The 21,534-nt window shown below is 38.7% G+C and overlaps 1 protein-coding gene across 2 annotated transcripts in view; it reads right to left on the bottom strand.

Annotated features, from left to right (window-relative positions):
* Positions 1-21,279, bottom strand: part of prkar2a (protein kinase cAMP-dependent type II regulatory subunit alpha) — a 111,270-nt gene extending 89,991 nt beyond the window's left edge. Inside the window, exon 1 of one of the 2 annotated variants that reach the window (XM_008105436.3) lies at positions 20,837-21,279. In XM_008105436.3, coding sequence (XP_008103643.1) covers positions 20,837-21,101 — 265 coding nt within the window. In that variant the 5' untranslated portion in view covers positions 21,102-21,279. Of the gene's footprint in view, positions 1-20,506; positions 20,672-20,836 lie in introns of those variants that run through there. The other variant, XM_062969634.1, reaches the window with a different exon arrangement.
* Between the last annotated feature and the right edge of the window lie 255 nt (positions 21,280-21,534).

Genomic DNA, 21,534 nt, shown 5'->3' with positions numbered 1-21,534 from the left:
GGGCGGATCACATTACACATATAGGCAAACATTCAATGCCTTTTAACATAGAACAAAGACAAGACATGGCTCCGAGCAGGCCTCGAACTCATGAGTGATTCATTGCAGTGATTCATTGCAGCTGCTCTCCAGCCTGCGCCACTGCCCGAGCATTACTGTACATGAAGCTACTTTTTCTGTCAAATTTGTTGTATAACATGATGTTTTGGTGCTTGATTTATATAATGATTACCTAATTTGATGTTTAATTGGCTTTTCCTGAATCCTTTCTTATTATCCAACATATTCACTTATCCAACATTCTGCCGGCCTGTTTATGTTGGATAAGTCCAAGAATGGGAGAAAGTATGAACAATAACTAATAATTAATTAATAATTAATAATTCTTGTTGGCATCCTTTCAGTTCCATTCTGCATTTCTGTAAGGTCCATTTGTTTGAGATGGCCTCTGCCCCAGAGTTTCAAGCTTCAGAGAAGCCACACTCTTTCTGCCTCTACAATAATAATTTAATCAGAGTTGGACAGTCTTTTCTTAAATTACAGTTTCATGTCAATATTCAAAAAACATTTAACCTACTAATGCCTCAATTAATGTAATTTTACTGGTATCTATTTTTATTTTGAAATGTACCAGAAGCTGCTGCATTTTCCACCCTCGGCTTATATTCGAGTCAGTAAGTTTTCCCAGTTTTTTGTGGTAAAATCAGGTGCCTCAGCCTATATTCGGGTTGGCTTATACTCGAGTATATATGGTACTTGATAAAACAAGTCCACTGGTCATTTCTCAGCATACTTCAGTGTGTTGGTGATGACATACAAAGCCCTACACAGCTTGGGGGCAGGCTATTTAAAGGATACTATCTCCCTTTATGAGCCCATTAGAGCTCTAGGATCTTCTGGGAAGATCTCACTGGTGAGAACAAGGAAGAGGGATTCTTGATGGCTCTCCCAATTTTTTTAACTCTCACTCTCACAGGGATGGGGGCAGGCCACAGTGATTCCTTCCTTGCTCTCTTGTCAGCAACTGAAAACATTATTGGACCACAAGGTTTTTAGAAACAACAAGATTGCCCTTTAATAATGTGCTTTGCTGTTATATGGTTTGCATAGTCTTTTTAATGAATTTTAATATTTAATGTTAATTATTTTAATTTGATAAATTGTGTTTCAAATAATTTTTACATTTATATTTTTATCACTGTGTTTACAGTTTTAATCAGGATTTAAAACATGTTAGATACATTGGTCTCACAACTAGGAGAAATATGGTATACAAATACTGTATATACTCGAGTATAAGCCTAGTTTTTCAGCCCTTTTTTTAAGACTGAAAAAGCCCCCCCCCCCCCGGCTTATACTCCGGTGAGGGTCCTGGTTGGCTTATATTTGGGTCAGCTTATATTTCAGAATATATGGTACATTTATTATTTTTCTCTATTATTATTGGTATTATTACATTTATTATTTTCTCTATTATTGTTGCTACTATTACATTTATTTTACTCTATTTTTATTATTATTATTAATATATTTATTATTTCACTCTAATCTTATTATTATTGCATTTATTATTTTACTCTATTTATTATTACTTGTATTATTTTCCTGTATTTATTATTATTATTATTATTATTATTATTATTATTATTATTATTATTACATGTATTATTTTACTCTATTATTATTAAAAGGATACATAAGCACATTTACATTGAAGAAGATGAGAATAATGATTGGGTCAGAGTTGGACAGTCTTATCTTAAATTTGAGCTTTATGTAAATATTAAAAAACATTTAACCTACTGATACCTCAATTAATGTAATTTTATTGGTATCTATTTTTATTTCTAAAATTTACCACCCTCGGCTTATACCGGAGTCAATGTTTTCCCAGTTTTTTGTGGTAAAATTAGGTGCCTCGGCTTATATTCGTGTCGGCTTATACTCGAGTATATACGGTAACTAAAATTATAATTATCATTGTTATACCATTTTTTCCAAAGTAAGAATTATATATAGACACAACATCACATCTGTAAGTGGACAAATCAACACCAACATATCACTGGCTCTATGTCCAGCATTACATATTCCATGGGATTAATTTTCAAAAACTGGTGAAATACTTAAAGTAGCAACATATGCTTTCATCTATCCCTAGCAAATCTGTATATAAAAAGTGATGCAATGCTTTTTAAACTTATTTATTACGCAATGCTTTTGACAGGAAATAAATAAAAATGTATAGAAAACACTATACAAAAAGAAGCCCTTTCCTGTTGCTTTCAGATATGAAATAACCAATATTTTATAAAATATTTTATCTTTAATTGTTTCTGCAATTGTTTGGTTGTTTGTGTCTTTAATTTTTACATCTTTATGGCTAAATGATATATGCAGAACTTGCTCTATATACATCTGAATATTTGTCACTAATTAATATTTTACGTGGTTGATTTTTCTTCAACAAAATTAAACATAACACTGACAGTATTTTTCTCCAGGGTTTATATTACTCTTTGACAAAGACAAATTGTGAACTCAGTTGCACACATTTGCACAGCATTTCCCTAACTTGTTTCTCTTGAAATACTTAATGTTAAAGGTATTTAGGAAGTGTTTTAAAAGGCTGCAACAAGACAGGGTAAAACAGCTGTTAAAATGAGATGATGTCAATTGGTGGTTCAGGAAGTAAGTAACCTACATGCTGAATAGCAATGCACTCATCCTGACGGAGCATATGTGTGGCTTGGAAATACTGTTAGATCGTTTCTTGTCACTGAAAGTCCAAGTGAACTTTGAGACTGGGAGTGTTTGGGTCTATGTTTGACTAGGATACCCAGGTGTGTCCTTTCCTGGACAGGGATAACTAAGTAACAGTAGTCCAGGCATTAACCCTTGTTAGATTAATATAATGTATTATGAGCTTCAAATCTGCTGGAGGAGCCCTACTTTGTGTTCCATCAGTTAGTGTACTATGTTGTACTTGAGGATAGATGGGTAAGAAATAAAACTATTATGTGTTATTACTGAGGAGGAGAACCCTAAAAAAGTCTTACAGACAAGGGCTATGGTTCAGTTGAGGAAGAAAAGCAAGAAACTATCTGTTATCAAACACAGGGAAATGTGCATATTAGTTTAATCATGTATTTTGGGTGAGGAGATGAAGTACATTTAGGCTATCAGACAGAACAAATAGAAGGACAATATTTTCTGTCAAAACACAAACTCAAAGATATTCAATGATTGATACTTGGTATTTACCAAAAAAATCCCCTTCAAAATTGGAGCACAGAAGTAAATGTCACAAAATGAGATGGTGACCATGTTACAGTAACATGTCAGATTTAGGGTATATGGGCAGATTCAGAATGAAAAGAAAAAACAAAAAAGAGCCTGCTTCTCATTCTACTCAAAGAAGCTGGGTAATACACAAAAATGGCCAAAATGGTGGTGGCTGTACTTCACATACCCAAATATTAACTAAATCTTCTAATATTGGATCCATCAATACCATATATATGTAACAGAAAATCAATTTGAGGACAGGAATAGGACAAGAAACAATACATTTTATTCCTCCTTCATTACAAATAGATTTTAATAGATCTTTGAACTATCAATAGCTGTTGACAAGATCTGAGACTGCAGAGAAGAGGAATCACATCTTAAACAAATACACAAGAACATATTCTGTCTTGCTTGAATAAACCACAGAGTTTAGCTGTCCTAATAAGATTAGAGATTAGGGGAGAATAAGGACATGTAAACAGAGCTTGGTACAAGTGCTTAAGAAACTTTCTAAGCAGCCTCTCTACCTCTTTTTAGTCATTCAAAGCTGAAAAGTTTTCACATTAATCGTAGATCTATACTGTTACCAGGCCTAGGAGGAACTACCAAAAGCATAAAAGCAAGGTCTCACAAAGAAATGACTCTTGATTTTTCACAAACAGTCTTCTTGTTTAACCTTGTGCACATAAATGAGAAATACACCAAAATTATGCACATCTCATGATCATCTGAATCCCTGCAGCTAAACAAAAAAGTCACTTATCTGCCAATTTCTAGCTGTATGAACTCGTGGTAAAGTAGTCATAAGAATCTTTAAAAATATTTGGGAAAGAAAAAACAAACTGTCAGCCCCTAAAAAAGGAAAGTTGTCCTACATATTCCACTATATAAATTACTGGATAAAATGCAGAAGCAGAATCAACTAATTACAATGTAAACATAATTCAGAAAAGTATTACAAGAAGCAGGAGCTAGTTGTTGTTTATTTGTTCAGTCGCTTCTGACTCTTCGTGACCTCATGGACCACCCCATGCCAGAGCTCTCTGTCCACGGCCGCCACCCCCAGCTTCTTCAAGGTGAAGTCAGTCACTTCAAGGATAACATCCATCCATCTTGCCCTTGGTTGGCCTCAATTCCTTTTTCCTTCCATTTTTGCCAGCATCATTATCTTCTCTAAGCTTTTCTGTCTTCTCATGATGTCGTCAAAGTACTTCATCTTCGCTCATCTTTCCTTATAGTCCAGCTCTCGCATCTATAGATTACTACAGGGGATACCATTACTTTAACTATGCGGACCTTCGTTGCACTATTTTATCGAGATTGGTCATTGCTCTCCTCCCAAGAAGTAAATGTCTTTTGATTTCCTGGCTGCAGTCTGCGTCTGCAGTAATCTTTGCAGCTAGAAATACAAAGTCTGTCACTGCCACCACAATTTCTCCCTCAATTTGCCAGTTATCAATCTGTCTAGTTGCCATAATCTTGGTTTTCTTGATGTTTAACAGAAACCCAGCTTTTGCACTTTCTTCTTTCACCTTGGTTAGAAGGCTCCACAGCTCCTCCTCGCTTTCAGCCATCAACGTAGTAGTATCTGCATATATTAGGTTGTTAATGTTTCTTCCAGCAATTTTAACTTCAGCATTTGATTAGTCAAGCCCCACACGCCGCATGATGTGTTCAGCTTACAAGTTGAATAGGTAGGATGACAGTATATAGCCCTGCCATACTCCTTTCCCAATCTTGAACCAGTCTGTTGTTCGGTGATCTGTTCTTACTGTTGTTACTTGGTCGTTATACAGATTCCTTAGGAGACAGACAAGGTGACTTGGTATCCACATACCACCAAGAAAGTGCCATAATTTATTATGATCCACACAGTAAGAGGCTTTAGAATAGTCAATAAAACAAAAGTAGGGTTTTTTTTCTGAAACTCCCTACTTTCCTCCATTATCCAGCGGATATTGGCAATTTGGTCTATCATTCCTCTGCCTTTTCTAAACCCAGCTTGTACATCTGGCAGCTCTTGCTCCATGTATTGCTGGAGCCTACTTTGCAGGATCATGAGCATTATCTTAATGGCATGTAAAATGGCCACTGTATGAAAGTTAACGGCCACTGTATGAAAATTTCAGCATTCTTTAGCGTTTCCCTTTTTTTGGCATAGGGATATCAGTTGATTTTTTTTCTAATCTGATGGTCATTCTTGTGTTTTCCATATTTGCTGGCATATGGCATGTATTACCTTGACAGCATCATCTTTCAAGATTTTTAACAGTTCAGCTGGGATCCCGTCGTCTCCTGCTGCCTTGTTATTAGCAATGCTCCTTAAGGTCCATTCAGCCTCACTCCTCAGGATGTCTGGTTCTAATTCACTCACCACACCATCAAAGATATCCTCTATATTATTATCTTTCCTATACAGATCTTCTGTATAGTCTTTCCACCTTCTCTTGATCTCTTCAGCTTCTGTTAGATCCTTGCCATCTTTGTTTTTGATTGTACCCATTTTTGCCTGAAATTTACCTCCGATGTTTCTAATTTTCTGGAAGAGATCTCTTATCCTTCCTATTCTATTGTCTTCTTCCATTTGCATGCATTGCTTGTTTAAAAATGGTTCCTTATCTCTTCTGGCTAACCACTGAAATTGTGCCTTTAATTGGCATATCTCCCCCTATCACTGTTTCCTTTCGCCTTCCTTCTTACTTGGGCTACTTCCAGTGTCTCAGCAGACAACCATTTTGCCTTCTTGGTTTTCTTTTTCTTTGAGATGTACTTTGTTCCTGCCTCCTTAACAATGTTGCAAACTTATGTCCATAGTTCTTCTGGGACACTATTTTTTAAATCGAATCCCTTAAATCTATTTTTCACCTCCACTGTATATTCACTAAGAATATTTGTGAGATCATATCTAATTGATCTCTGTGTTTTCCCTAATTTCTTTAGTCTGATTCTAAATTGTGCAATAAGAAGTTCATGATCTGAACTACAGTAATCTCTAGGTCTTGTTTTCACCAACTGGATGGATATCCACCACCTTTGGCTGCAAAGGATGTAGGACCTAATATGAACTAAAAATCACCTGAGTAGTATTATATATTTATTTAATAAATTTATATCCCGCCCTTCTCACACCAAAGGGGACTCAGAGCGGCTTACAAATTAAATTTACATAGGTAGAGGTAAAGTTTTCCCCTGACGTTAAGTCCAGCATTTCTGACTCTGGGGGTTGGTACTCATCTCCATTTCTAAGCCGAAGAGCTGGCGTTGTCCGTAGACACCTCCAAGGTCATGTGGCTGGCATGATTGCACGGAGCACCGTTACCTTCCCGCCGGAGCGGTACCTATTGATCTACTCACATTGGCATATTTTCGAACTGCTAGGCTGGCAGAAGCTGGAGCTAACAGCGGGCACAGCAGCAGCAGCACTTCTAAGGATGGAAAAGGAGGACTGAAGAAACAAAAACTTTTGGTGTTGGATTGCAGCAGTGTGGCTACAATAAAAACACTGTAATAAAGCTTGAACTGTAAAAAAAGTGCCAGTCCTGCTGCTATATGTAGCTACCTATAACAGGCAGAGTAAACACCAATTGTTTCCAGAATCCCTGTCATACCCCAGCCACCTTTGACTTCTGAACCTGATCCAGAAATGAACTATGACCAGGATGAAGCTTATTCTGACTTTTTACCTAGTCCACAGAGCTCTTTCCAATTACAGCTGCCGGCTCTTGATAGCTCAGATGATTCCTTAATTGGGAGAGAAAGTGAAAATATTACTCCCATGGCGGAACCAGATGTTCTTAGTTCCCCAGAGAATGTGTCCTTCAACAGAAGGGAGTTTCTGCATCGCCAGAGATCTGAGAAACAAGAACTCCGTAGGAGTAACCGCTTGGCATCTCGAGGGGATAATGGATAGAAGGTTTTCCCTTGGGAACCTTTAGGGAGTTTGGCTTTCCTTGTTTGTGATCAATCTAAGTTCCATAAAAGTGTTTTGCACCGTGGACACTTTGCGGTGTCAACTTTGCTATTTCCTGAGAAAGGTTCACCGACTCTAGCTCCCGTTTCTTCCAAGCCAAGTTTTTGAGATCCTGGCGGCCAAGCCGAGCCGTGACTCCCGAGTAGAACCGGATTAAGTCTACTTCCTTGCCTTGTTCCTGAACCAAGTTTTGCCTCAGCTTCATCACGTTCCTGCCTTGATATCAAAGACTTCCTAGTAACTTTGGGCTTTGTTATGCAGTCTTGCTTCCTTGTTTTTCCCCGCTCAAGAACTTTCCAACAGTTTTGAGCGTGTTTCGGTTTCTGGACTTTGGACAATAATATTGGTCATTTCCCTTCAATTATTTGGACTAATTCCTACCTTTTCATAAAGGACTATTATCTGCTCAACCTTTCCACCTATTCATTCCTGGATTTATAATTGCTTTAATAAAGATATTATATGTTTGTCTCTGGTTTTCAGTGCTCACCCTGCCCTGGTGCGCAACAACCCCTGTGTGAACAGCAAAACAGAAAGGTTGAAAAGAGTTAAACCTGCCTCAATAATTATCTCTGGCATATTTTTAAACCATACATGAACAGACAGAACAGACAGAAAAGTGGCAGCTGGTAAAATAAAAAATAATCCCTAAATGTATTTTTGAAAAAAAAATAAAGTGGTTTATAGGAAGTTCAACACATTTTTGTTTACTTGTGCAACAACTTACCTGACCTAATTGTTTCACTTCACATGTGCATATTGTTTAGATTGAAAGGTTTCTTCTGCTGAACTACTCTTGTATGGGGTAAGATCCTATAGCTATTCTCCCTGATGTACCATTGGAAATTCATTGGAAAAAGCACTAATACCTTCTTGTGCTATGTCCAAAGTATAGCAATCTCAATTAATTATTTTAGGTCCTAGGGAAAGTTCAGGCTTGATTTACTCTAAGAACCCTTTATTGTCATTTTTAATAGTTCGTAATATCCACAGAGCCTTTCTCTTGCACATTTCAAGGGAATTGCTTTTCTTCCTACCAGTTTTGTTCACTGCTCAACTTTTACAGTCAAAGAAACTGGAAATATGTTGGCATGGACAATTCTAGATTTTAATAATGTACCTTCACATTTCAGGATCTTGTCTATTTCCTTCAAAGCAGAACTTTCAAATTCTAGCCTTCTTCCAGTTTCTTGACTTTGGTCTCTATTCTGATTAATATATGAACCTGAATAGATTATGAAAACAATAAAATATTTCCTTGTCTTCATCATCTACATCAAAGTTATATAAACCATCTGTAAACCTTCATTTGCATTTTCTTTAGTAATCGTTGCAAGTCTTTGCAATTTTCTGCTAGTAGTATGGTGTCATCTTCATATTTTAAGTTGTTGATGTTCTTTCCTTCAATTTTCATATTTCCTTCCACTGTTTCTAATCCTGCTTTACATATGATAGGTTCAGCATACAAACTGGATAGGATGATAAAACGCTGCCTTGCCTTAGTCTTTCCCAATTGGAACCCATTCAGTATTCAAACTTGTCAGTAGCCTCTTTTTCTGAGGTCCAGGTTATGTATCATGACAACTAAATATTATGGTACACCCATTTCTTTAAGAATGATACATAGCTTTTCCTGATCTGCATAATCAAAGACAATCTTCATCTATATATATAAAAGAGTGATGGCATCACAGCGATTCACAAAACAACAAAAGTACAGGCCCCCCAACCTTAAAAATTGACAACACAACCCATCATCCACGCCTCAAGGTTGATACAACAAAAAGAAAAATAAAGTCCTAATTAGAAGGAGAGCAATAATTTTTTTTTATCCAATTGCTGCCAGTTTAGAGGGCTAATCTCTGCCCATTTTGTTGCCTAGCAACCAAGGGACAGCCAGGTTTCAGTTAGGGGACAGGCAGATTTAGGCCTCACTTAGACTTCTTCCACAGATTATCTAATTTGCACTGGATTATATGGCAGTGTAGACTCAAGGCCCTTCTACACAGCTATATAACCTATTTATAATCTTATATTATCTGCTTTGCATTGGATTATCTTGACTCCACACTGCCATATAATCCACTTCAGTGTGCATTCTATACAGCTGTGAAGAAGGGGCCTCATATAATCCAGTTCTGAGCAGATAATATAAGATTATCAATATACAGTAGAGTCTCACTTATCCAACGTAAACAGGCCGGCAGGATAAGTGAATATGTTGGATAATAAGAAGGGATTCAGGAAAAGCCAATTAAACATCAAATTAGGTAATCGTTATACAAATTAAGCACCAAAACATCATATTATACAACAAATTTGACAGAAAAAGTAGTTCCATGCGCAGTAATGTTATGTAGTATTTACAGTAGAGCCTCGCTTATCCAACGTTCTGGATTATCCAACACATTTTTGTAGTCAATGCTTTCAATATATCGTGATATTTTGGTGCTAAATTCATAAATACAGTAATTACTATATAGCATTACTGTGTACTGAACTACTTTTTCTGACAAATTTGTTGTCTAACATGATGTTTTGGTGCTTAATTTGTAAAATCATAACTTAATTTGATGTTTAATAGGGTTATCCTTAATTCCTTTTTATCCAACATATTCGCTTATCCAACGTTCTGCCGGCCCGTTTATGTTGGATAAGTGAGACTACTGTACTGTATTTACAAATTTACCACTAAAATATCACAATGAATTTAAAACACTGACTACAAAAACATTGACTACTAAAAGGCAGACTGCGTTGGATAATCCAGAACATTGTATAAGCGAATGTTGGATAAGTGAGATTCTTCTTTAATATGAAATAATTACTGGGATAGAATAATGCAGAACAATATAATCTCTAAAACCAGGACAGTAAATAAACAGGGGAATTCCACACAGGAAACAATCAGGGCCAGCTAACACCTCCCAACAAAGTATTCCCATCATCAAAGTCTGAAAAATCCTCTGTTTTCTCAGGGCCACAGACAGTAGAAGCACATAAAATATTGCAAACAACACCACTCTGAAAACAAGGGAATTCCAGACAGGAAACAATCAGGGCCAGCTAACACCTCCCAACAAAGTATTCCCATCATCAAAGTCTGAAAAATCCTCTGTTTTCTCAGGGCCACAGACAGTAGAAGCACATAAAATATTGCAAACAACACCACTCTGAAAACAAGGGAATTCCAGACAGGAAACAATCAGGGCCAGCTAACACCTCCCAACAAAAAATTCACTCAGGGAGGAAACAGCCAGGCTTTAAAGCTGCAAGGCCATTACATCCTAATCATTTTTCCTAATTGCAGCATTCATACTTGCCTCCAACAAACAAAAAAAACCAATCAGAAATATTGTATATTCACAACCTTTAGGAAATAATATCCCCTGATGGCGCAGCGTGTTAAAGCGCTGAGCTGCTGAACTTCTGGACCGAAAGGCCACAGGTTTGAATTGGGGGAGCGGAGAGAGCCCCCACTGTTAGCCCCAGCTTCTGCCAACCCAGAAGTTCGAAAACATGCAAATGTGAGTGCATCAATAGGTACTGCTCCGGCGGGAAGGTAACGCTGCTCCATGCAGTCATCCCACATGACCTTGGAGGAGTCTACGGACAATGCCGGCTCTTCGGCTTAGAAATGGAGATGAGCACCAACCTCCAGAGTCAGACACAACTGGACTTAATGTCTGGGGACAACCTTTACCCTTGACCTTAACTACCACCAATTTCTCAATACTTTATTTCCCATACCACCAGACTTCGCCACAGCAACGCGTGGCCGGGCACAGCTAGTAACCTATAAAACATGGGATGCTGTCAAATATGATGCCTTTGTTGTACAATCCTTAGTGCCTCTTTCTTTCCTGAACCTAGCTTGAAAATTCCTTTTTTGTTGTCATATTTTTATGCATTGGTTATGATAGTTCTTTTTGTCCCTGTGTATAAGCTGCTGTACAATTGCATTCAGGATCTGTCCTTAACTGCTTGAAAAGTTTCACCTATCATTCATTGATGCTTCTCTTTATTTTTAGGGGCAGACTGGCTTCAGTCCAAAGTTCATTTGGTTTCTGGTAAATAGCAGTTAATAGTGCAAATCTGCAGTATCTTTAAATTCATGGGAGACTTCAGGTTGTATTTTGGCACAATGGCTGGTTTAGTGTTTTTTAGAATTACTCTAATTTGTTGGTGTTTTGTAGTGCATAGTCTGTGGCACAACCTGGTTTCTGCAGAAAAAAATTGAGCTTCTCCAGCTTCTTCATCCAATTATACAGTTTATCTGATTTCTATGTTGGCCATCAGGTGATGTCAATAGTTGCTTCTTTGGTAGCTTAAAGAATGTGTTTGTGCTGAACAAACTGTTTGCCTTGCAAAATTTAGCCAGAAACTCTCCAGCTTCATTTCTTGATCCTAGGTCATATTTTGTACAATCTTTGGTTCTGCTGTTTCCAACTTTTGAAATACAATCACATATGATTAACAAGAAGTCCTGTTTTGGTGGTAATCAATTCCTTCCTGGACTTCAGCATAAAATCTTTCAATTTTTCCTTCTTCTGCCTCTGCTGTCTGAGCATAAACCAGGATGATGGTAATACTGATGGATTTTCCCTGAAATCCTATTGATATGATTTGGTAAAACTTTCTATTATATCCTTTGACTGCTTTGTTATTTCTCTCTTTAGTCATATCATATCATCCCATCCCATGTTTTATATTTTCATTTCCTGAGTAAAATACTGTATAGTTATCTAACTAAAATTTCCCATTTCTCTCCACTTCAGTTATCTCACTCCAAGTATTGTGATGTTTCTATATCTAGATTTTCTTGATTCATAGTTCATGTTCATGAAATATGCATTGAAAAGCTTTGGACTTTCTTCTCACTCTGAACATGTCATTAGCTGAACATCCTTTCATCCAGTTGGGTCATTAGCCACAGCACTACTGAGTTGTCCCTTGCCCATGCCTACTCTAGCTTGTTGAGCACCATGCACCCTAAGAGGGTCTCTTCTTCTGGGACTAACATTTCATTTTGGACTGTGACATCATAGGTTTTTCCTGACAAAAGATATTCAAAAGAAGGTAATACGTATCTATGTTGTCACTACCATTGCATTTAGAGATCCTCTGTCAGTATTACATACCACAGTTTGGCACATTTGGTCTCACCCTGACTGAAATGCTATTATAAGCATACAGTCTCTTGCATCAGAGGAGCACACAATCCCACCACTACAGAGATAGTGCCATTAGTGAGTTAGCTGACACATATGTGTATTATCTGCCATAATATTAGAAAAATGCACATTGAAACTTGATTATTTGTGCATATCATTCCAATATAGTTTAAAATTCCATATGCTTTTCATTATATTGTATGCATTTATTTTAACATTTTAAATGTAAGTATTTTATGTGCAAGTCTTCAAGGGCACTAATGACTTGAATTTTCATAACCTTAATTTAAAAAAAACACACCTCCTGCCAGTGTATGAGTATTAATAGAGTAAACTATATTTAGAAAGTATGAACTATGCAAATGATAGGTTAAAATGATATTTTGTAATATTCCCACATACATTTCTAAGGCATGGTATCATATGACTGAGATTTTAAAAACTGTTTTTAATTCTATAGAAAAACACCAGAAAAACAGCCACATTTCTCGCTTCCTGTTCTCGAAAGCTTTGCAGATATCAAATATATCTATTGCTGTTTCCATTTCACTCATCTGGAATTAGATACCTAATCTAATGGATTAAAGAAGTCAGAATAATGTATGATGCTGGTTGACTAAACAGGATATTAAAGTTCTGGATTACAATGCAGTTTTACATTTCGCTACACTACACAGTTCAGCACAGGAAACATTCTAGATAAAACCAGGAGAATGGTCAGCTACCTCTTAAAGTCAATTATACAATATTCAATGAATTAATATAAAATTACTGGGGGGGGGGGGGGAGGAACATCACCGCAAACTTATAATTAAAATTCAGGTAGGTGAGTCTGTATTTTTAAACTAAACATGGGATGCTATTTGACATACCTATGATCACACAGATCACAAAAACTCATGGTCGAAGAATCGAGCAGCAACATTTGTACTCATTTGGTTTCAATATAGGCAAGTCTCCAGGACATCAAAGAATACCACTCATTTTCAAAAGCAAGAACTTGGGTTTCGTTTGAACTGCCATGGTAAAGAAAGCAACTCAATGCATCAACTGGACAATGTTATGGATGGGAATTGTGTCAATATAAGTTCCCTGGACCCCTCCTGACCTATAAATACATCACTTTAAAAATGTATGTATTTATTTAATACGGCACCATTACAAACTGCACTCTGAGATGTCTTAAGAAACAGGTGTAATTAGTCTTTTAAAGATTGTAAAGGAAGCCTAATGGCCCTTTCAGTTCCTAAATAGCCTATGAAAAATGGGGTAGACATGGTTCACATAATTCTAGTGGTGAAAATGGAGTGAAGGCAATCCCTGTACCCTTAGATACAGTTCACTTCTGATTGGGGTATCTTGGCCAGTCACCATTTCTTACTTGAAGCAATCACACATAGTTACTGTGAGAATAAAAGTGGTGGGAGGCAATTCATGCACAGGCTCTTCCATTTGCTTGAAAAAGGACCAGATAAGAATATAAGCACTTCACAAAATAGTAACAGCTCTTTTCCTGCTGAAGTGTCAAAACTGTAAACCACGGTAGCTGATAATGCAACCATTATTTAGAAAATCCGGTTTCTAGGTAGAATTTAACTCAAAATTAGTAGATGTTTCGGATCAATTATTGGTGCAGTGATTCTCAGTGATGGCTATTTTATTATGAGAGCTGCATACTGCTACTTAATGTTTAAATCAAATCTTTTTGTATACACCCTACTAGATGAAAAATGATGTATTTTTCAGAACAGAACAGCATATATTTTTATTAGATGTAACAAATAGGCTTGGGCTTCATATCTGGAAGTCTCGTTACTCAGAAATAAAGTTGGAAGTTTTTTAGATCCAAGCTGGCTTCCAACGCGTGCACGCACATCAGAAGCACACTTCCTATTTTGAACCATTTGTGCCTCTTGATCAGAAATAGCTTGGAACCGCTCGGAAGTCAGGCTCAGCAAACTGTGCACTCTCAGTCAAGCGTGATGGCTGGGAGGCGAAGCCTAACTGGGGCTTGCCTCCGAGCCAATCAGGGCCTACGTTTGAGGGAGGGGGTGGGGTTTGCTCACCATACCACTAAACCCTACTGCATGGCCGGAAAGGCTCATTGCGGCCAGGAAAGGGACTGTGGTGGGTGGTTTGGCTGGCTGTGTCTGGCTGCCAGGCTCGTTGCTGGCTACCTGTGTGTGCTGCTTCCTTGTTTTTTTGTTGTTTTTTTGGTTTTTTGAAGAAGGAAGGGGGAAGAAGACAGGGAGAGAAGGGAAGAAATTGAGAGATAGAACAAAAGGAGAAAGAAAGCTGAGCTGTTTTCCAGGCTGTAAGAGAGAGAGTTTGTTTTGGGGGGCAAAAAGGGGAAGCGGGCTGTTTTTTTAAAACAAATCCCTAAAAATTAGTGGATCATCCAAATGTTCTGAAATTCTGTGAGCTAACAGTGGATGATGTGTTCTACTCTGTAGCAAATTTGATCAGGATAGCTGAAAAAATGAGGACAGGAGAACCCCCTGAAGTTTCCCTCCCAGGAGTGCTGTTTTTCCCTATTGCACATGCGCATCCGCCATTAATGAAGCACTTATGAAGATTCAGAAGTTTCGTAAAATTTTGAACTTTTTACCTTCAAAAATCAGAAATGACTTTAGAAATGAAGCGCCAACACCTCCTACTTTCGAAGAGTGTTTAGAACCATTTTTTCCTGAATCGCACATGCCTAGTAACGAAACACACTGAAATATCTTACATACTCATGTATAAGTGGCCTTCATGTATAAGTTGAGGGGAGGTTTTGAGGCCAAAATTATGGATTTAATTCTTCTATTATAGTGGCTTTTTATTTACATATTAGCCTCTAGTCATAGGTGAGGAGGAAATGTGTGTAGACAAGTGCATGGAATTCTATGCAATGTGTAGGACATTTCAGATGGTCTCCATTTCCACATTTATTTCCAGCATATGGCAAGAATCAAATTGCTATAGAAGAGAGGGAAAGATCTTCTATCAATCCTCAACAGATTAGTAAAAATTTGTTCAGGCTAGGAAATTTTTTGGATTTATTTGTATTAAAATAACAGTCCTAGAAATAATGTTTTTTCTTTACTCCAAAAGCTTATACCAGTCTGCAACCAAACCACATTAACAGTTACTAAGCAGCTATGTATTTTTCATTCTCCAAAGCAAGCACTTCCTGTAACAGTTAAAACTAAACCATATTCAATAAATGCACCTGCTTTTTCCATAATATTTAATTGCTAACAGACAGAGCTTTTCTAACAGCTACACAAGCTTTATTTTACCAAATGATACACAAAGTATCCAGGAAACCATCCTGATGTTATTACCTATCATTATTTGTGGAACTACTTGGCTGCTAAGATGCCAGGGATCATCACTATCTGTTCATTTTGTTTTCCTTATTCTAAAGTTGAGAAGTCTCCAACTCCTTAGGCCTCGCTATGAAGTCCAGGAAGCCTACTACAAAGCCCCCTACTCACAGAGAAAAATAGAATAAAATAGCTTTGTCATTCTGCTATTGCACAACGAAATTACATGCCTTCCCCCACACACACCACAAAACATACCCATCCCTACACACCCTACCACCACTACACAAGCCCACAATGCCACATCAGCACGAAACCACGGAGTTCAACATAGCCACAGCTCTAGGATAAAAGCTATCCTTCAGTCAGTTTGTACGTGCTTTTTTCATCCTGTACCGTCCGTCAGATGGCAATAATTCAAAAAAAGAATATGCTTGATGAGATGAATTCCTCAAGAATGCCCTGAGCTTTCTTAAGGGAGCAGGAATTATAAAGTTCTTCCAAAGAGGGGAGAGGGCAACCAATGATTTACTGTACCAAAGTGGTGACCCTTTGGAGCGCCTCCCTATCTTCCACTGTGCTGCTACCAAATCACGTACATATGAGATTAGGACACTCTCAATAGCACATTGATAGTCACCAGTAGGTTTTCATTCAGTTTGTGGTTCCTTAGGAGTCTCAGGTAGTACAGTCTCTGCTGAGCTCTCTTAACCAACACTGTAGTATGGGTGCCCCAGATCAGATCCTTCTTCATAGTGACAACTAGCTACCTGCTCCACTTGGTCTCCATTTATGACCAGGGGCTGAATTTCTGGTCTGTTCTTTCTATAATCCACTATGAACTCCTTGGTCTTACTGATGTTAAGAAACAGATTATTGTCCCTGCAACACGAGAGCAGCGGACCCACATCATCACAATAGGCAGACACATCCCCTTCAGAGATAAGCCCCACCACGGTTGTATTGACTGTGACTTTGGTAATGATATTGCTATGGTGGACGGGGGTAGAATAATATGTGTACAAAGAATGTAAAGGACAAATCTTCCAACCCCAGCGACTCAATCTACATTTCACTCCATCCTGGCAGTTTACAGGAACAAAAGGTGGGAAGGAGCTAAGCCAGCTCCTCAACATAGGGATGAGATGGAGAAGTGCTTTGCCAACCAACACCTTGCAAAAGGCAAGCAATAGCATATGGGTACAGTAGCACTCCACTCTCCCATAATGAAAGGGGAAGGAAAGTCCAGTTCTGGGGACTACAATTCAAGGATATTGACAAGCTAGAATGTGTCCAGAGAAGGGCAATTAAAATGAACAAAGGTTTGGAAACCAAGTCCTATTGAGAATGACTGGATATGTTTAGCTTGGAGAAAAGAGGGCTTTCAGGGGACATGATAGCCATATTTAAATATTTGAAAGGATATCACATTGAGCAGGAGGGAAACTTGTTCTCTGCTGCTCTGATGACTATGACATGGAGCAATGGATTCAAATTGCAAAAAAAAAAAAAATTCTACCTAAACATTAGGAACAACTTCCTGATGTTTAGCTGTGGAATATTCTGCCTCAGAGTATGGCAGAGTCTCCTTCTGCTGAAGTTTTTAAGCAAAGGCTGGGGGGCTCTTGTGGTCTCTTCTAACCCTACGATTCTATGACAACATGACATTTTAAAGCATGGTTTTGCAGACTTCACTTTTTCGAAAACACTGGAGGAAGACAATTAAATGCTTTTGTAAATGGTTACATAGGCACCATCTGATTATGGAAGTTAAGTAGAGTCAGTCAGCCCTGGTTAGGACTTGAACTGGAGGCTGCAAACAAATACATAGTAGGGGCCATTTCAGAGGCAAGAGCTCCCAAAACCATTTCAAAGTGCTCCTTGCTTAAGAAAACCCTATGAAATTTATGGGATCACCATAGGTTTACAGGCAACTTGAAGGCACATAGTTGTAGGAATTGGACCACAGTCATGTCATCTGTACACAAATCTGGGAGACAGTTTGGAAATATCATAGCTAGCCTCTGCATTTTACTTTGTCCATTAGGTATCCATTTATTACATTTCCATTCACCAGAAATGAAAATCAGTGGCTACTTTTCTAAGTCCTAGGGAATATTACTGTCATGTTCATCTGTCAAATTCTATCTATCAGTATCTTTTTATTAAAAGAGTACAGAAAGTGTATGGGGAATAAAGGCACAACCTGTACTACATAACAACACAAAGCATAATTCCTGCCAAATCCTCTCATCTTGCACAGACTCTACTGCATCTCTTAAAGAGAAAATGTACCCTAATGAAAAATGTAAAAGGATAGTTCATTCAATACTAATTATAATTCTGTAAGATCATGATGTTTTTCCTCTGAGTTTAATTAATGTGCATTTTAAACATGCAGCACTGTACCAATCACACTAGGGAATAAAGTCTGTAGCATTTCAATTCTCCAGCTTGAAAACTGATTATATCCTGATTATATGTTTTTAATATTTTACAGGACTTTCTGCAGAAGCCCTTCTTCAGAATATTCCAATAAGAGAAGAGATATGGGGAAAAATTAACACAACTGTTCCCTTTTTAAAAAAATCTGCCCAAAACACTGTGTTAAAGGTTTTCCTAAATGCTCAAAAGTACAACTTCCAAGAAGTTCCATTATTATAAGCCAGAGCAAAAGAACAATTAAAAACAAAGGGAAGTATATTATCTGACATGGGAAGTGAAGACATTCCCTAGCTTTTCAACCTTTCTGCAGATTAAGAAAGTGCTACTTGTGGATATTTCTGCTCCAAGAATTACTAACCTTCCCAATCTCTCTTCAAAGACTAACCACATCAGTGCAAACCCTGGAGGAATGAAGTCTTCTCTACTACACATGCAAGAAGCAGAGAGAGTATGAGGCTTTTTAAAGACACTCCCCCCAACTACCCATTCAGTTATCAGGGATTCCCTTGCTTGCATCCAGCCATCTCCTCTCCTCCCATCCAAAATAAGCACGTACTTGGTCACTGAAGATTTAAGGAAGCCAAAACATCTATTATATACACACCCGTCCAACAGGGATTAGGACTACTACACAACATGCAGGACCACCATACCACACACAGGGATTATTATGTACTTTACTGCAGCAGTGGGATTAAGATTCCTCACTCTGCAAAAAATGGGTGACAGACAGGCGAAAGAACATGCATGTGGGTGTGGAAGCAAAATCCACATCACACACAATGAGAGGACTACGGAACAAGGAAGGCATTATTCCCTTGGACAGAATGGAGGGTCAAAAAAAATAAAGCTTGTTAGCTGGCTGGAGCAATAAAGGGGGACATACACGCGCGCACACACAAAGCATCCATATTCCCTGCGCTTTTTCTCATCATACAGACAAGGTCACACCTTCTATTCCCTGCGCAAAGAAACCACTCACACAACCATCTCGAGATCCTGCAGTCATTCCTCGATATTAGTCAGCACCTATATGTGTGATGTACATATACCCCCCCTCTCTCCGAAATATATACTATATACACACATAGCCCTCTCTGAACATATATACAAACCTCTATATATACACATGTACACACATCTCTATATACATTCATACACATATATTCTCTCTCCCTATACATATATGTTTATATACATATATATACACCTAAATACATATATAATACATATACATACTCTGCTCTATTTTATACAATCATAAACATACCTCCCTCGCACTTTCTCTCTATACATACAACTCTCTCTATACACACCTCTCTCGACTGACATATTCTTGCACGTACCTCTTCTCTCTATAGATATACACAGACACCTCTCTTTATATACACATAAACAGCTTCCTCTTTCAACATATAAACAGACACACAATTATCTATATATTGACGCACACAACTCTATTCCTCTAGTTGATCTGTCATAGATCCATTTTTTGGGTGTCACGCAAATCTACCATTTGTCAAAATATATGATCTGGTGCTATACATCTCTATAGGTCTTGCTGTACACACACAAACACTTCTCTATATAAACATATATATACATATATAAACACCCACATACCTCTCTATATATATACAGTAGAGTTTCATTTATCCAAGCCTCGCTTATCCAAGCCATTTTTGTAGTCAATGTTTTCAATATATCATAATATTTTGGTGTTAAATTTGTAAATACAGTAATTACAACATAAAATTACTGCGTATTGAACTACTTTTTCTGTCAAATTTGTTGTATAACATGATGTTTTGGTGCTTAATTTGTAAAATCATAACCTAATTTGATGTTTAATAGGCTTTTCCTTAATCCCTCCTTATTATCCAAGATATTCGCTTATCCAAGCTTCTGCCGGCCCATTTAGCTTGGATAAGTGAGACTCTACTGTATATGTATATTTATATATGCATACACCTCACTGTGCACATACACCTCTCTCTATATATATAAATACATGCATACCTCTCTATATATACATGTATATGCATACAGCTCTCTATATAAATACATACATACACCTCTCTCTCTCTATATATATATATATATATATACACACACACACACGTTATAATATATATAATACAACTTTATTTCTCAGGGCGGGTTCCAACATACATACATACCCTCCCTCTATATATATAAATATATCCATAATCCCTCTCTCTCTATATATATATGCACACAGACATACAACTCTCCCTGTAGATATTTCGACAGATACATACACCCTCCTCTCTCTACACACACACAAACATCACCTTCTGTCCACCGTAGACCTTTTTTCGTTGAAAGCCACCAATACAGAGAAGGAAACCGAACTCTCATTGCTTCCCCTAGGCACATTTCCGAGGCGACCCGTTTTGCTCAATGACATGAAAAGGACTGGCTCTATTCCGCCCCCCTCCCTCGCCCGCCTGAAGCAAGACGCAATAATGAGAATGAAGACGATGAGGATAACTACAATAATAAGAGTGCGCCATGAAATAGCAGCGAGGAGGGGAGGGAGGAAAGCAAGCAAGGAAGCAAGCGGGGCTGTTTTCTATTCTGAGAGCCCTAGGCCCTCCGCCTCCTTCTCCGCCCTGACTCACGCTCAAAGTCCGAGTCCGAGTCTTCGGCTTCTCTGTGTTCCTCCTCGCCGTTGGACTCGGTCTGCATGGGCTCCCCATCGAAGAGGACTCCTTTGCCCCGGGCAGAGGCCGCCGCCGCTTCCCTCAGCTGGAGGTCGCGGTTCTCCCTCAGGCGGCAGAAGTAGTCCGCAGCGAAGCCCAGAAGGTCCGGCGGCCGGTGCCTCAGCACCTCCACCGTGTAGCCCTGCAGCAGCTCCGTCAACCCCGGCGGGATTTCGATGCTCATCTTGGTGCTGTCGAAGAGAGGCTCCGCTCCTTCTTACCGCCGCCGCCTCGCTGCCCTTCTTTCCTCAGACTGAGCCGTTACTGGAGCCGACACGCACGCGACGGAGAGAAAGGGACGGAGCGGGGGAGGGGCCAAGCGCGCGGCGGGGTCTGCGCATGCCCAGCAGGAAGCCGCGGGGCGCGCCGAGGCCGGGAGGAGGAGGAGGTGTGTGAGGTGGGCGGGGCTAGGGAGGAGGAGTGGGCGTGGCCTTAGAAATGGAGAAGCGCGTTCACGCTGCAAACACCTCCTATTCCTTCCTAGCCCCGCCCCGCACACGCAGCACTGGGCTTTTTAGTGACGTGCGCATGCGCACCGCATACAACTCGCCGTCTATTGCGCTCACGTCTAAGGCTTAGTCCTTTTACAGCGTGACGCCCTTTTCTCCTTCGAGGCC

Source organism: Anolis carolinensis, chromosome 2 (genome assembly GCF_035594765.1).
Source record: "Anolis carolinensis isolate JA03-04 chromosome 2, rAnoCar3.1.pri, whole genome shotgun sequence".
Lineage (NCBI taxonomy): Eukaryota > Metazoa > Chordata > Lepidosauria > Squamata > Dactyloidae > Anolis > Anolis carolinensis.
Note: the sequence above shows the minus strand (reverse complement) of the source record. Positions and strands in the feature narration are given on the sequence as shown.